This window comes from Microcebus murinus, chromosome 13 (genome assembly GCF_040939455.1).
Source record: "Microcebus murinus isolate Inina chromosome 13, M.murinus_Inina_mat1.0, whole genome shotgun sequence".
NCBI lineage: Eukaryota > Metazoa > Chordata > Mammalia > Primates > Cheirogaleidae > Microcebus > Microcebus murinus.
Window position 1 is genome coordinate 77127794 of NC_134116.1, and position 16578 is coordinate 77144371.

Genomic DNA, 16578 nt, shown 5'->3' on the forward strand with positions numbered 1-16578 from the left:
CAGTCAGGAATCAAAAAATAAGCACAAGGACCTCCCCCATGCGAAATTATGCGTTCTTTCTCAAGAGACAGGAAACCTTCCAAACTCCTGTTTAGGTTTCTCTTAAGTTCGTTTCTGCTTGGACCACTTGGTTTCTCGGCGGAGAGAGGGAGGGAGTCGCTGCAGACAGGCAGAGTCGGCTGGGCGCGTGGCAGCTGCCTGCCAGCCCCGGGAATTCCCACGGTGGCCCTGGCGTCGCAGCGCAGTGAGCGTGCAGGTTAAATCATACTTTGTGTGATGTTCAAAATTTTTTTTAACTAAAAGAAGAATTTGTGACTTATTTTGGAAAGATTTTTATTCAACAAAAATGTTTTACATGCAAGGCAGTCTTTTTCAAGTAAGCTAGAAGGAGTCCGGGTCTGAAGAGCCCCTTGTTTCCCAAAGACGCTTTATTAGGCTTGAATCAGGAAAGTTGGCTTGTTGGGTGGTAGAAAATCTGAAATAATAATATCCATAGGTATAATTTACGTAATGAATGCTCACTCTGTGCTTGATTTAGAGTTTGGAGGCTTTATATGTTTTTTCCCTTTATTCCTCACAACAACCCTGTAGGTCAGGTATTATCTCACGGATGACGAGACTGAGGGTCAGAGAGTTCCCAGAATAACTTGGCCAGCAAGTGGCAGAGTTGACATTCAGACTCCTGTGTCTTTGGATCTAATGTGGGAAGGTACACACTTTTTCTCCTGTGTCAACCTGGCTTGAAAAACAGAATCCATACAACATATACTCCCAGTTAATGCACCTCTTTTCTCTTGTGTTTTCCTTCCTCTTTGTTTTCCGTTCTACTTTCTTCCTTTTTTTCTTTTCTTCTTCGTCATGTTTTAACTTGTACATGAGACTCACACAGTCTCAAGCTGCCTGGATCAAAGCATGATTCTGAAACACTGTGCTCTTGCATGAACCTTTGACGCGGGGATGCTAGGCGTGCGAACAATGCGGTGCCCACCCCCAGAATGTCACGTGCACTGCGCTTTGATCCCAGGAGACTCCGGGAGTGGGCGGCTCTCTTCCGTGCTTGCAGAGAGCCTTTCGCATGCACACGGCCACTAACGTGCTCAGCAAAAGCACAGCTGTTCCAGTGCAGAGCCAGAGTAACAGGGACCTCCCCACAAAGACCTAGCACATGTGCAAAGAAGTTCTTTCTGAATGTGTGTTTGGATCGTTTTCCTGATCACAAGAGTAACAGATGCTTTTGCAAACATTAAATTACTTACTGCAGAATTATAAAAATTGAACACCTCCTCGTAATTCTACTAACCTCCCCTTCCCCCAAAAGAGATGATCCCTGTTAACAATTTCAAAGAAACTCTCATTTGTGAATCAGTTCTTTAAATCAAATGCTTCTCTCTCTCTCTCTCTCTCTCTCTCTCTCTCTCTCTCTCTCTCTCTCACTCTCTCTCTCTCCTGTCTGTGCATTTGGTTTAGAATATTGTGTAGCTCAAGCACTCAGGATTAAGAAGGAGGTTGACCTTGCACTTTTTTTCTCCCTAACTCTTTGTTGTGCGTGTTCAAGATGTACATTTGAAAGACAGGCAGAATAATTGAGAGGAGTAAAGAAGGTATTGCTCATCCAAACTGTGAATGAGTTAATTAGTAAGAAAATCTAGATTGAAGGGATCGCTTAGAATCTTTTATTGAGTAGTTTATTGAGGACAGGCAGTACTATCCTTTGGGTTGGTTTTGATTTAATTTTTCACCAGTAAGTACTGCTTTGTTGATTTTGTATATAAATATGGATGAAGAAATTAAAATATATAAATTATATAGAAACTGGGGATTTTGAACTAGCTGGAACTTGCATTCCAGCATTCAGGGTTTACAAATGAAGAAATTTGAGGCTCTAAGAGATTTATTCTGAGCCCTCTTCCCTCTGCAACATCTAGCCTGCTTTTGTGGGTTCACTCAGCCTGCTGCCTACATGGGCACCCCTCTTGCTCTCTTAAGCTGCTGTTTTGTGGTTTTTTTTAAATGACCAGTGTTCTATAGAAGCCATCACAAAGTACAGATAACCAGTGTTAACATGTAAGTATAGAATCTTTCAGACATCTTCCTATGGATATGTAATGTATACGTAAGAAGTACCTGACAGGCTGTATAGTATAGTGGTTATGAAGTCTGACTCTGGGATTAGACTGTGTGGGTTCAAATCCTGGTTCTAACACTACATCTGTTTGGATTATTGAGATAATGTGTGTAAAGTTCTTGGTATAAGCTGGGCAGGGTGGCACATGCCTGTGGCCCCAGCTACTTGGGAGGCTGAGGTGGGAGGATCACTGGAGCCCAGAGTTCAAGACCAACTTGGATAATGTAGCAAGATTGTGTCTCTGAAAAAAAAAAATAAATAAATAAGGTTCCCACTTAGAGACAGCACCCAATAAATGTTGGTACTTACTATGAATGCTTTTGAAGGCAAGGAAATTAGACTTCTAATTCTGTGTTATAATTTATTTTTTAATAAAAATAAATTGGCCTACATGATCACATACATCTAGGTCAAAAAGCCATCTGTCTCTCCCATCCTTGAAGAACAGTACCGTTCTGATGTCCAAATCTAGAGAAGTGTGAGGCCTTTGGTACCGTAGAGTTTGTCTCAACAACAAGTTTGCTTCCTTGTAATATGTAGGACTCTTTCTTCTCTTGGGACATACCAAATTGGCAAACATTTCAAGGAGCTCTCTGTTGGATAGATTTGTAGGCTCGAAAGCCTGTGCATTTCTTATGCAGTCATCCTCGTTTTCAAAAACATCACCCCTGATATCAAAGTATTTATTTCCTGCCTTGAAAAGTGAATAAGTGCCTGAACGTTGCACTGGCTTTAGCTCCCGGGCATTCACACGACTGGCTTAATTGGAGAAGAAGAAAGTGCCATAATTCTGCCATACGCTGACAATAATGTAGCAGTGGGAGCCCGAGAGACCCTTTATTATTCCCATGCTCATGGCTTCTTGAATAAAGTGGATGACCAAGTATACTTATCGTAGTAAGAGAGATTATTAGCAGTGGAAGACGCATTTGAGCTCGCTGAAAGAGCTGCCTTTGTGTCTAGGAAAGCCGACACTCGGTAATTATCAGACCGGGCCTTTGTTTCATCCCAGCGGTCTTTCCTTTTTCACGCTTGCAAGGTCTGAATAGCTTTCTATTGCCCGTTAATCCCCACAGGAATGTGGCTTCGGCTACGGGGAGGATGCACAGTGCGTGACATGCCGGTCGCACAGGTTCAAGGAAGACTGGGGCTTCCAGAAATGCAAGCCGTGCCTGGACTGCGCGCTGGTGAACCGCTTTCAGAAGGCAAACTGTTCAGCCACCAGCGATGCCACCTGTGGGGACTGCTTGCCAGGGTGAGTAGGGTGGTTTCTTTCCCTACTAAGGATTGAATTAACTTTTACGAGGGCATTTCTTTCCTGTTCCCTTCCCAACTCGAATGCACACTGGTGCTACCCTGAAGACATCTGTGTTCTGGACTTCTTGTCCCGACACTCCACACTGGATTCTCTGTGCCGGCCATGTGCCACGCACTGCGACAGGCGCTGGTCACAAGCCAGGTGGGCAGGCTTACTGACCAATCGTGAGTGTCTTGGAGATCTAAAGAATTCCTACAAATCAATAAAAAGGAAAACTTGGGCAAGCGGACAAAAAAGCGAACAGGCAACTCACAGAAGCGTAAGCGTGCAGGGCAGCGGCAGTCATAGGAGGAGGTTCACAGGAGGACTGCAGGGAAATGCAAGTCACCACCACTCAGCCGTCTCGGCGGATGTCTGCCCAGCAGCCAGCAGGCCTTGCTTTTAGGTATTTGGGCTATATCAGAGAATAAAGTGTCACAGATCCCTGCCCACATAGAGCTTATATCCTTATAGAGTTCTAAAAAAAATCTAAGTAGTAAATGACGAAGAAGTGAGTTGTGCAGAGAGATGGAAGACGATAATTGCTATGGACAAAAGAAACCCTAAAGTAGACAAGGGCGCATTGGCATGGCCACGTGGGGGATGGGTGGCCAAGTTACAGTATTAACTGGGGAATCAGGACAGGCTTTACCGCAAAGGTGAGAGGTGAGCAAAGACTTGAAGGAGAGGAGGCCCCTAGCCAAGCAGCTATGTGGGGAAGAACGCTGTGGGCAGAGGGAAGCTCTAGGGGGGAGGCCCTAAGGTGGGCATGATCCTGGTGTGTGTGAGAAGTTGCCAAGAGGTGGAGGGAGGGACAGGAGGAGAGAGGGGTGGCGTAGAGGAGAGGCAATGAGGGGAGGGGACGGGGCAGGCAGGCAGGTGTGAACCAGAAAACCTCAATGAACACATTGAAGAGGCGGCCAGGCCATGGAGAGGAGGGGGCTACACTGGACTAGGTGGAGCGCCAAGCCTGGGAGAAGGAATTCTAAAGTTGTGAGTGCTTCTCAGTAACCACTGGATGGATATGCCAGATAAGACAGACAGTTGAAGATGGAGTCTGGAAGACTAGATTCGGGGCAAGGGTGGTGGTCTGCAAGGCAGGGACGAGGCATTGTTCTGCTAGGTGAGCAGGGAGCAAGACAAAGCAGAATGGTAGATAAATTAGTGGGGACTGAGTGCAGCCAGTGTTACTGACCACAGACAGAAGAGAGAGAGGAACCAGGATTCCTGGAGCTGCAAAACCAGGCGTTTCTGCAAAGGTATGAAACAGCAGCATTACAGGAGCAGCAAACATTTATTATTTATGATGTACCAGGCACTGGGCTAAGTACTTTTCATGAATCGTTTTCTATAATTTTCACAATGTTGTGCAAATGAAGAAACTGAGCTTATCAAGCTTTAAGGTTATCATATGAGATCTCATATCCCATGTGTGGTGGAGCTGGGAGTCACAGCCAGGGAGTCCAACATCAGAAACCATGCTCCAAGGCGCTACAGACAGAAGACTCTAACTGGACTTGACCACAAGATCAGGATGGTTTTGATTAGATGCATGCCTGGGGTGGGGGGTTATCTTCTTGATGCCAGAGACAGAGATAAAGCTTTGGGTGTGAAGGGCAGAAACAAGGTAGGAAATAGCCTGGCGAGTCAAGCATGACCTTGGACAGAGACCCAACACCTAAGGAGCCACAAAAAGTAGTGGTCTAACACCAAAAAGCACAAGCAACAAAAGAAAAAAAATATCCTGTTGGACTTTATCAAAATTTAAAACATTTATGCTTCAAAGGACACCTTTGAGAAAGTAAATGGATAACCTACAGAATGGGAGAAAAATATTGGCAAATCATATATCTGGTAAGGGACTATCTTATCTAGAATATGTGAAGAGCTCTTACAACTCAGTAATAAAAAGACAAATAATCCAATTAAAGGACAAAGAGTTTGAATAGACATATCTCCAAAGATGATATACAAATGACCAATAAACACATGAAAAGATGCTCAACATCATTAATAATCAGGGGAATGCAAATCAAAGCCACATACTTTGTCCCCCAAAAGACAGACAATAACAAGTGTTGGTGAGGACAGGGAGAAATTGGAACCTTCGTACACTGTTGGTGACAATGTAAAAGGGTGCAGTCTAACATTTCTTCACAAAGGTAAACATGGAGTTACCATGTGACCTAACAGTTCTACTGGCATATAGCCGAGAGAATTAAAAGCCTATGTCCACACAAAAACTTGTACACTCGTGTTCATAGCACTATTATACACAATAGCCAAAAAGCTGTGGTTTGAAAGTATCCCCTCCAAAATCCAGATGTTGCCAATGTGATAGTGTTAAGAGGTGGTGTCTTAAAAGTGGATTAGGTTGTGATGGTTCCTCCCTTCATGAAGGTGCCCTTATTAAGGGGCTTGACAGAAGGAGTTTGTCCCTTTTTTGCCCTCCTGCCTTCTGCCATTGGAGGACATGGCATTCCTCCCCTCCAGGGACACAGCAAGAAGGCCCTCCGCAAACACCAGACACTGGTGCCTTGATCTTGGACTTCCCAGCCTCTAGAACTGTGAGAAATAAATTTCTGTTCCTTATAAATTATCCAGTCTGGGGTATTCTATTGTAGCAGCACAAAACTGACTAAGACAACCCCAAATGTCTATCAACTGATAAATGGATAAAACAAATGGAATATATTCAAACAATGGAATATTTTTCAACAATAAAAAGGAAGGAAATCCTGGCACATGCTACAACAAAGATGAACCTAGAAAACATTATGCTAAGTGAAAAAAGCTAGTCATAAAAGCTACGTATTACATGATTTCATCTGTATGAAGTATCCAGAATAGGCAAATCTGTAGAGGAAAAAAGTAAATTAGTGGTTGTGTAAGGCTGGGAGTTGGAGAGGGTTGGGAAGAATGGGAGGTGATTGCTAAAGGTTATGAGTGATGGCAGTGTTCTGAAACTGCTTGTGGTGGTGGTTATATAAATACCACACTGTGAATATACTAAAAACCATTGCATTGCAGGACTCTTTATTTTTTTTTTTTTGAGACAGAGTCTCGCTTTGTTGTCCAGGCCAGAGTGAGTGCCGTGGCGTCAGCCTAGCTCACAGCAACCTCAAACTCCTGGGCTCGAGTGATCCTTCTGCCTCAGCCTCCCGAGTAGCTGGGACTACAGGCATGCGCCACCATGCCCAGCTAATTTTTTTTATATATATATCAGTTGGCCAATTAATTTCTTTCGATTTATAGTAGAGACGGGGTCTCGCTCTTGCTCAGGCTGGTTTTGAACTCCTGACCTTGAGCAATCCGCCCGCCTCGGCCTCCCAAGAGCTAGGATTACAGGCGTGAGCCACAGCGCCCGGCCTACATTGCAGGACTCTTTAAATGAGTGAAATGTATGGTATGTGAATTGTATCTCAACAAATCTGCCCTTTAAAAAAAACAGTGGTGGCCTATAATCTCAGAGCTGTGGTGATATCTGTGAATATCAATACCGGAGGTTTGATCTTCTGCAGATGGAACTGAGGAACGTGAACTGGGTACAAACAGCATATCTCTGCTGTTCGCTTTTTCCAGTTCTCTGATAAAGGCGTGTCCACGCGCATCTACACGCTTCCTCTGGCGGGGAGACGAGGAGCCTGCAGGGATGGGCAGGCTGAGGCAGGCAGTGCCCAGAGAGAGATGGGGAAGGCAGGACCAAGGGCTTGGTTTTCAAAAGCCGCGTCCTGGCTTTTCGCAGAGACACCCCAGGGGTGTGTGAGAGCAGGTCTCCTGGGTCTCCCGCCACGCCTGCTTCCTCCCGGGGCCCCCAACCCACCTCGTCATCATTTGAGCTCCTGCTTTAGTGTCTACAGTGATTGCTCATTCTTTAAGTAGATACTTAGATGCGGGAAAGTTATAAATGAATGGACATTCGAATGATGCCTCCCAGTTTCTTTCTGTGATTAGTTTAAAATTCCATCCTTTCTCATTCAGCATTAGTGTAAGAGGCAGGCAGTAACTACACAGGGACTTTTACCCAGGTCTTTTCGGCGGGTTTTAAAAGTATCCTTCCAGCTTGACCATATTTCTGTGAGGAAGGCAAATAGTTAAAATCGAGTTCACAGATGGGGAAACTGAGGCAGAAAGAAATGCACATAATGCATATTGCTTCTAGAAAAATGATACCAAAGTCAGGACAAGGTGAGCATTGCTCTTCCTGGTGCCACTGCACCCCCTGTGGCCTGGGCCTCACTCTCCTAAGGGCCCGCTGCTGCCTGGAGGCTCAGGCCCTGCAGGACGCCGGCTGCTTCCTTCCCAGTAGCAGGTGGGTGTGGAAATCCTGTCTCCTGCGCCCACAACTTGAGTCATTCTGGAGAGGGGATTCAGGGTCTCCTTGTTCCCAAACGCATTCAGTGACTTTAGACCAGTCACTTGACTTCTCCGACATGTGTTCTCATCACCTGTAAAACGATCATCTCATAAGGGCACAAACCTGCAGAATTGTTAAAAGCATTAAGGATACGAGACATGTAAAGTCCCGGCAGAGTGCCCAGGCCATAGGAGGCACTAAATAAAATATTGGACATTATAGCAGATTAATGGTTTTGGGGGCCAGTGAAAGCTTTGCATGACTTTTTCAAAGTGTGGCTGATGGGCCTCCAGCCTCCTCTGCTGGCCCCCTGTGCCCCACCCTGTCCCCGTGCAGGGGGACCAGACACCAACCCTGAAAGGATAGCCTGGCCCTGGCCAGCTCCCTGCTGCTTCTACAGCAGTGACGGCTGACATTTATTGAACACTTTCTTACGTGCTAAGCACTGTATGTCAAAGCCACTCTGTAAAGCAGGGGTTAATGTCTTCCCTCTTTACAAAGGAGGAAACTGATGCTCAGAGCAGATAAATGTGCTTGCAAATCAAAGGGCTGGGATTCACCTAGCAGCCCCTCTGCCCAGCCACCTGTAGGCAGGTGTCTGGTTGCACTAGGAGGCCTCACCTAAAGCTTCCGTGACTGAGGACTACACGCACGAGGACAACCTGTGCCCTGCCCCCTCCATGTCCCCTCCACCCTCAGCCCGTCCCCATCAGGTCCATTTCCTCATCCTCTTGCTCAGCTCCCCTCTGTTCCCAGGGTGCTCCCTGGTACCCCCAACACTGTTTATGAGATTTAGACCCTTCCCTTAACAATTCATCTTGCTGTTAGCATTTGTCCAATTTCAAATAAGGGGCCATCACTGTGGAGTGCTGAGAAACAGGAATAGCAGCTGATCAACCAGTACGAACGAGGTACTGACAAAAGTACAGGGCAGAAAATTCGACCCTGCCTTGCTTGTGCTTCCCAGGACATGGGAACCTGGGGTTAACTGAGGTCATTATAAAACTGGATGATGGTATGCCATCTCCTTGCAGAAATGTGGCCATGGATTGAAGAATTGATGATTTATAACCACATTTGCTTAAAATAGCAGTTTTCAAACTCATCGTTCATTAGGGTAACTTGTGTTATTTGGATTCAGTTCAATTAAAAATTTTTCTTTAAATTCACTGTCAGGGAAAAATTCGGGTCTATCAGATGTATTTATATTCTGCTTTTCCTCAAGCAGTGACTAAGTAAAATCCAGGGTGGTTTTCTGTTGTCTTTTTGCATTAGCTGTCTGCGAGCCAGGAGTAAAATTTAGCATTGAACTGTGGAAACCAGTTTAAGGAGGCATCTTGTATCGTACCTCTGTTCCCTTGTAATTTATTTTTTTAAATGTGTGTCCTGTCTCAGTTGGAGAGGAAATGGAGCTGCACATGTTTCTCTGTCCCCCCAAACCACAGCAGTCTAAACAAAATAAAGAGAAAGCAGAGTGATTTAAAAAGATTTATCGATTATCCTAAAACTCTAATTTCTGTATCTTCATCTTCAAGTTGGATTATGATTTTGTGGGGGCTTTTTTTAACTAAAAAAAAAAAAAAATCTTTGATCATTAGCACACCACCGATAGTTTAGCAACTGTCCTGAGTTTTGAAATTCTGACCTTTCTTTGTACTGAATGGAAAAAGTGAGTGAGTTGATCATTTTTTGAGAATTTTGTAGCCGTTTTAAAAAACCTTAGGTTCTGCCTTCAATGCACGGGAGCAGAGGCAAGACCGTGTCGAATGCTTTCGTGTCGCCCCTGTGGCACTGCTGACAGCTGCTCCCGGCCATGTCTGGGCTCCACTTCTTGCCAGGAGTACGGGAGTACGGGAGCCCACGCACTCTCTCTCCACCTAGTCTTCCCGGTTATTTCTACTTTGCATTTAACGATCATTCAGAACACGACGTGATTTGCTCACCTTCCGGCCTCATTTGTGGGATGGTCCTCAGACTCACAATGTATTTTAATTAAGTATATTTTTGGTGAATATATTTTGATTGTCAGGGAAAGCTCAAACTTCAGAACTATTGTACGTTCATCACATGTACAGTTCCTTATTTTCAAAATGTTAAATAATGTCTACATTGTATTCCTAATACCTCATATTTCCCTAATTTTTTTTAAGTTTTAAAGGATGTATTTCTATATGCTCAATATTTGCTGTCAAGAATGTTAGATAGTATATTTTTTCTCTTTATTTTGTTTTACATGAAATGAAGTTTTACGTATGAAAAACTATTTTAGACTTTTTTAATGTTTAATTTAGTCAGCTTATAATTTGGCAAGTTTTCTGGCTGAAAGGAAAAAAAATATTAGTCTGCATACATTGTTCTGTTTAGTAAGACGTACAACTTAATAAAGCTCCCTTATATTGTCCTATGATCTTTATGTTTTTACCGTGTATGCATTTTTTTTACTGTGGTCAAAAGCACACAACATAAAATTTACCATCTTAACTGTTTTGAAGTGTACAGTTCAGTCATGTTCAGTATATTCACATTGCTGTGGAATAGATCTATAGAACTTTTTCAAACCCCAAACTGAAACTCTATCCAGGCGTCCTCAAACTATGTCCTGGCCTGAGGGCCACATGTGGGCGTTTTTGCATTTGTATTTTTACTTCAAAATAAGATATGTGCAGTGTGCATAGGAATTTGTTCATAGTTTTTTTTAAACTATAGTCCGGCCCTCCAACGGTCTGAGGGACAGTGAACTGGCCCCCTGTTTAAAAAGTCTGAGGACCCCATGAACTCTCCTTTTTCCCCACTCCTCAGCCCTTGGCAATTACCCTTCTTCTTTCTGTATCTGTGGATTGTTCTATTGTAACTACCTCATAGGAGTAGAGTCATACAGTGTCTGTCTTTTTATGACTGCTTTGCTTCACTTAGCACAGTGTCCTCAAGGTTCATCCACGTTGTAGCATGTGCCAGGAACTCCTTCCTTTGTAAGGCTGAATAGTATTCCACTGTGTGCATATTCCACATTTATTTATCCTGCATCTGGCAACGGATATTTGGGTTTCTTCTACCTCTTGGCTATCGTGAATGGTGCTGCAGTGAACACGGTGTGCAGATATTTCTTCAAGACCGTGCTTCACATCCCTTTGGATATATACCCAGAGTCGGGATTGCAGATCCTATGGTAGTTCTGTTAGTGTTTTGAGGAAAGTTCATACTATTTTCCACAGCAGCTGCGCCATTTTACATTCCCACCAGCAATGCATGGGATTCCAGTTTCTCCACATCCTCACTAACATTTGTTATTTTTTGCTTGTTTATTGCTATTTTTTTTAACAGTAGCCATCCTAATGGGTTTGAGGTGATATCTCATGGTGGTTTTGATTTTCAGTTCCCTGATGATTAGTGATGTGGAACATCTTTTCATATGCCTATTGGCCATGTGTGTATCATCTTTGGAGACATGTCTATGCAAGTCCCTTGCCCATTTGAAAATCAGGTTATTTGATTTTTCTGTTGTTGGGTTGTACGAGTTCTTTATATATTATGGATATTAGCTCTTATCAGACATATGATATGCAAATATTTTATCCCATTTTGTAGGTTGCCTTTTCACTCTGTTGATGTGTGCTTTGATGCACAAAAGTTTTAAGTTTGATGCAGTCCCATTTGTCAAATTTTGCTTTTGTTGCCTGTGCTTTTGGTGTCCTATCCAAGAAATCATCACCAAATCTAATGTCACAGAGCTTTTTCCCTATCTTTTCTTCCAAGTGTTTTATAGTTTTAGGTCTTTAATCCATTTTGAGTTAATTTTTTTTTATATAGTATAAGAGAAGGGTCCAGATTCATTCTTTTGCATGTGAATGTGCAATTTTCCCAACAACATTTCATAAAGAGACTGTTCTTTCCTTACTGAGTGGTCTTGGCACCCTTCTCAAAAATCATAGACCACGTAAAGGTTTATTTCTAGGCTTTTCTATTCTATTGGTCTGTTTGTCTGTCTTTATGCCAGTGCCATATTGATTTGATTATTGTAGCTTTGTAATATGTTTTGAAATCAGGGAGTGTGAGTCCTCCAACTTTTTTCTTTTTGATCTGTACTTTATAAATTACACAATGAATACTTTTGTTAATATCTGGTGGGAAGTCACTGTATTATATATCCTTTGGACAGATTTTCATAGTCATATGAAAATAGAAGTTGGAACATTTACTGACTGTATCTGGGCAGTTGTAGTAACATATCTGGATTCAAATGCAAATTTTGCTTCTACCATAAATTATATAGATTTGCTACTACATTATCCAATTTGGCAAAGTAATTACATCTACCTGTCTTTATAGGCGTGATCCATAGTTAGTCTCCATGTCACTATTTTTGTCATATAAAAGATAGAAGTTACACATACGAAGAAAACACTTGAATTCCCACAATCACTTCAATTCCCAACCAAGTCACTGTTAATATTTTCTATATAATATCTTCCAAATGTTTCTCGTTGTAAATATGTACACATACATTTTTATCTGCATAGGTTAAATAATCTGAAAAAAATTCATATGAAAGTGTGTTTGTACAAAATAGAATCATATACACTTCTTTTTTTTCATTTAATGATATTTAATGAATTTTAAAAATGTGTATGGTAGGCCTGAATCATCATTTCTAAAGCCACCTTCTATTCCATTGCCTTGGGTCATGGGGATTGTGCCTAATTAGCTTTTTTTCTTTTATGCAATGCTGTGATTGTATTCTAATGCATACAGCTTAACCCAGTTGATTTTTTTATTTAGGATAAATTTCTACATATGAAATTATTGGATAAAGAGTATAAATTATTTTATTGAGTTCTAATTACAATTGCTAAATTGCCCTCCTAAAAGTGGCAATTTGTATTCCCACTGGTGATGTATACATGTGTCTATTTGCCTACCCTCACACCGACACTCTCCCAACTTTTCAAGTAAAAATGCTGTATTTTCACTTCAGCTTATATTTACTTGATTAGTAATGAAGTTAAATGCTTTCATCTTAAATTTAAAAAATTTTAAATTCCACCTTGCTTTTTAGTTTTAATTTTGAAATTTAAAAATTATAAAATGCTCTTCTTTTGGGAATGAATGTTCTTTGCCTATTTTTCAATTACAGTGTTCGCTTTCACCATCATGATTTTTACATTTTACCCTATAGGCTTAAGATTCAGACAATACTATATAATCAGAACAATTGTTCAATTTTCATTTGCCCATTAACTATGTTGATGGTACTTTATTTGTTTATTTTTGATCTTCAGATGTCTTTAATGTCCTTCTCTTCTCTTCTCTTCTCTTCTCTTCTCTTCTCTTCTCTTCTCTTCTCTCTCTTCTCTTCTCTTCTCTTCTCTTCTCTTCTCTTCTCTTCTCTTCTCTTTCGTCTGTGTATTTAGTCAAAACTTCCACTCTGCCTCCTTGGTTTCTTGTCATGCCTAGAAAGACATTCCCATATCAAGATTGCATGAAAATCTCTATACATTTTCCCATTGCTTTTAGGGTTTGCTTGGCTTTTTGGTCCATGATTCCAAGTGTTAAAAACTAGCATTTTGTTTACTAGGCGTTCTGCAATTTAAATTACAATAGAAATGCCAAAGCCTACTGATTTTATAGTATCCAGTATTCCCACCACAGCACATAAAAATTACGGGCTGCGGAGACTCTGCGAAGTTACATTTAGTGGAACTGTTATTTCCTACGTGTTCGCTGCCTGCTCAGAAAGGTCCTAAGGGTGCCTCTGAGACACTGTTATAGTGAAGCCTTTGGGTACCTTTTTGTTTTTAGCCATGGAACTGGTAAAGGAGACTGCTGGAAATTGATAACATAACTCTTGCTTGCTCCAACTGTAAGCTTAGATGGAAAAGCTAACCAGGAGTGTTTTCCTCTTCTCTTCCAGATTTTATAGGAAGACAAAGCTGGTTGGTTTTCAAGACATGGAGTGCGTGCCCTGTGGAGACCCTCCGCCCCCTTACGAACCACACTGTGAGTGAACGCGGTACAAACAGAGCCCCAGGGACAACTGGCCCTTTTAAAATCTTTTTAATTTTTAAGCCTGTCTTCAGTTGGCACATGGAGCAAAATCTGTCTCTCCTGTGGAGTTTACAGTGTGTACCCTTTTATCAGTCTTCCAGCGGGACATAAAGCCCTTTTGTTGTGCGCCTCCATCAGCAAACTGTGCCCGTTGATTTGAATCTCAAAGTGAAACGCAGACGTTTGCTGCTGCTCTGCTCCATTCAAATTCTTATCTCTCCTTCTAGATATATAAAGCAGGAAACTCCAATTAACCAGGAGGTCCAGAGCTTAATGTGGAATATCCTTGGGCCACGGCCCCGTGAATTCCCGGTGTACCCTTTTTAGTTCCCAGACGTAATCATCTGGTGGCATCTCTCTTTGCCTTTCCAGAAAAGCTCCTCTCCGTAAATCACCTCTGCCTTGTTAATGGATCATTGAGTGGAATTTTAGTTCACTTCATTCATTTTTGCATTTTTGTCACTTAACAAGTAAATGAGAAGAGGGAACTCATGCACGCTGGGGATACAACTGTTAAGTGACAAAGTCGTGCCTTTTCCTCTTTACGTTTTCCTCTTTAGGTTATTGCTCCTCTTTATGATCTTTTTGACCATGTATTTTGCTTAGATGTAAAAGGCATTTGCTACAAGTGATCAATCTGCATTGATTTTGAATAGGAAAAAATGGCTGCTCACTCTTCTTAATGCCAGGTTGGAACCTGGCCAGTGAATCCCCTTGGGGATGGGACAGGGAGGGAGGCAGCAGGAGGCAGCAGGAGCTCCTGCTGGCCAGGCAGCACGCTTGTCTGTGCCCACGCAGGGCGTTGGTGATCTGTGCTTCAGGGTACACAAGAAACAGCTGGGTCCAGGAGAGAGGCTGGAGGAGGGAAGGAGCTTTATCACTGCAAAGGTTGCTCATGCTTTTCTGGGGAGCACTGTTTTCATATAATTTCCAGTGTATGGGATCTGCCTATGCTTCTCTCTCTGACAGAATTCCCCTCTGAACCGCTTAAAAGTTAGTGCATCAGTCGATAAAGCCGGTTGGCACTTCTCAGGGATGCCATGGAATTTTGCAGCCCATATTATTGTGCCCTTTACCAAAATGCATTGCTTTCTCTTCTTCCTTTAAAGTGATAGAAAAGCAAAAAGTTGGAAGACTTTCAACCTTTTATTAAAAAGACATATCGATTATATAAAATGTATATTCTTTAAAATATAAAATATTTATATTTTATAACTTTTGTAAAAAAGATATATCGATCTTGATTTTTAAAATAGGCTAACATTCACCACGTACTCCACTGCAGTTAACGAATGCAGTGTCGAGTGCCTGTTACGGCTCGGTCACAAGGCAGGTGCTTTACTTACTCTTCTCAATAATCCTATGGTCGGCCTGACTTGTGCCTGAAGACGTCAGTCCAGAGAGGGTGGCTGGGAGAGGGCAGAGGCAGTATTCACGTCCCAGTCTGTCTCGCCCCAGATAGCGTGCTCTTCCTCCACCCCGGCTGTGCTCTACGAAAACCCAAGCCCTCCAATCTGTCCTACATGGTGACATTCGTTACCATATTGTGTTATTTGTTTTAACATTCATCACTCACTTAACAAAAATTCTCAAAATCTAACATGTGAGAGACATTGAAAGAGCATCTTTACGCGGCTACGCAGCCCATAAAAGGACATGTCCTCTTGCCGGCTGAAAGCCCAGCCACCCTTTTGTCAATAAGGCAAGTTACGATTACGTACTTTATCCCAAACTACCGTACAGAGATTCAGGAAAGAGGCCAGTCTTGCCCAGTCTGGAGTGGGAAAGTACTAGGAGGTTTTTTTTTCTCTTTAATTTTGGGGGTTTAAGTTTAATATAATCCAGTCAAATGTCTGAGGCTTTGGAATTTTTTGACTTCAGGGTTCTGGCTAAGCTTAAATGTCACAAATTTGCCTCTGAAGGTTGATCTCACATGTAACTTTTAGTGTCTCGTGAAGTTCTTAGTAAGTTGCGATTTTGAAAAGAAAACTTATATATATATACATATATATTTCTGCATATATAAAACTTTTTAGAAAGCAAAGAAAAACAGATTATTTGTCAAAGTCAAAAACGCAGTGTGCGTAGCAGCTAACGGTCTTTCAACTCATAAAGGGAGACAGTCCGGCGGTCTGTAGTGAGCGTTAGTCCTTATCTCTAGAAAGAAAGTTTGCTGCCTTTGGCACGGTTCTTGAGAATTATTCCAGAACACAACTAATCTCCTCAAAGGAGATTTAAAGTCTTCTGTGGAAATTATGGAAGGCGCCTTATGTTTTCATTGCTTCTACTTTGGGCTTTTAAAACTCATCCACAAAGCACTGCTGTTTCAGAGGTCTCTCCTCCCCCTGAGAAGTTTCTGCACCGTTTTGCTTCCTAGCTATAAGAAAGCGATGCCAGCCAGCCGGGCGCGGTGGCTCACACCTGTAATCCTAGCTCTCTGGGAGGCCAAGGCGGGCGGATTGCTCGAGGTCAGGAGTTCGAGACCAGCCTGAGCAAGACCCCACCTCTACTATAAATAGAAAGAAATTAATTGGCCAACTAATATATATAGAAAAAATTAGCCAGGCATGGTGGCGCATGCCTGTGGTCCCAGCCACTCGGGAGCCTGAGGCAGCAGGATCGCTTGAGCCCAGGAGTTTGAGGTTGCTGTGAGCTAGGCTGACGCCACGGTACTCACTCTAGCCTGGGCAACAGAGTGAGACTCTGTCTCAAAAAAACAAAAAAGAAAGAAAGTGAAGCCACCCAAGCTAAGGCAGA

The 16578-nt window shown here is 42.5% G+C and overlaps 1 protein-coding gene across 2 annotated transcripts in view; it reads left to right on the forward strand.

The window, feature by feature from the left end:
* TNFRSF19 (TNF receptor superfamily member 19) overlaps positions 1–16578 on the forward strand; it is an 86340-nt gene that overhangs the window by 34967 nt on the left and 34795 nt on the right. For both annotated transcript variants that reach the window (XM_076009540.1, XM_076009541.1), the window contains exons 4-5: positions 3202–3380; positions 13688–13773. In XM_076009540.1, the coding sequence (XP_075865655.1) occupies positions 3202–3380; positions 13688–13773 (265 nt within the window). The remainder of the gene's footprint in view (positions 1–3201; positions 3381–13687; positions 13774–16578) is intronic.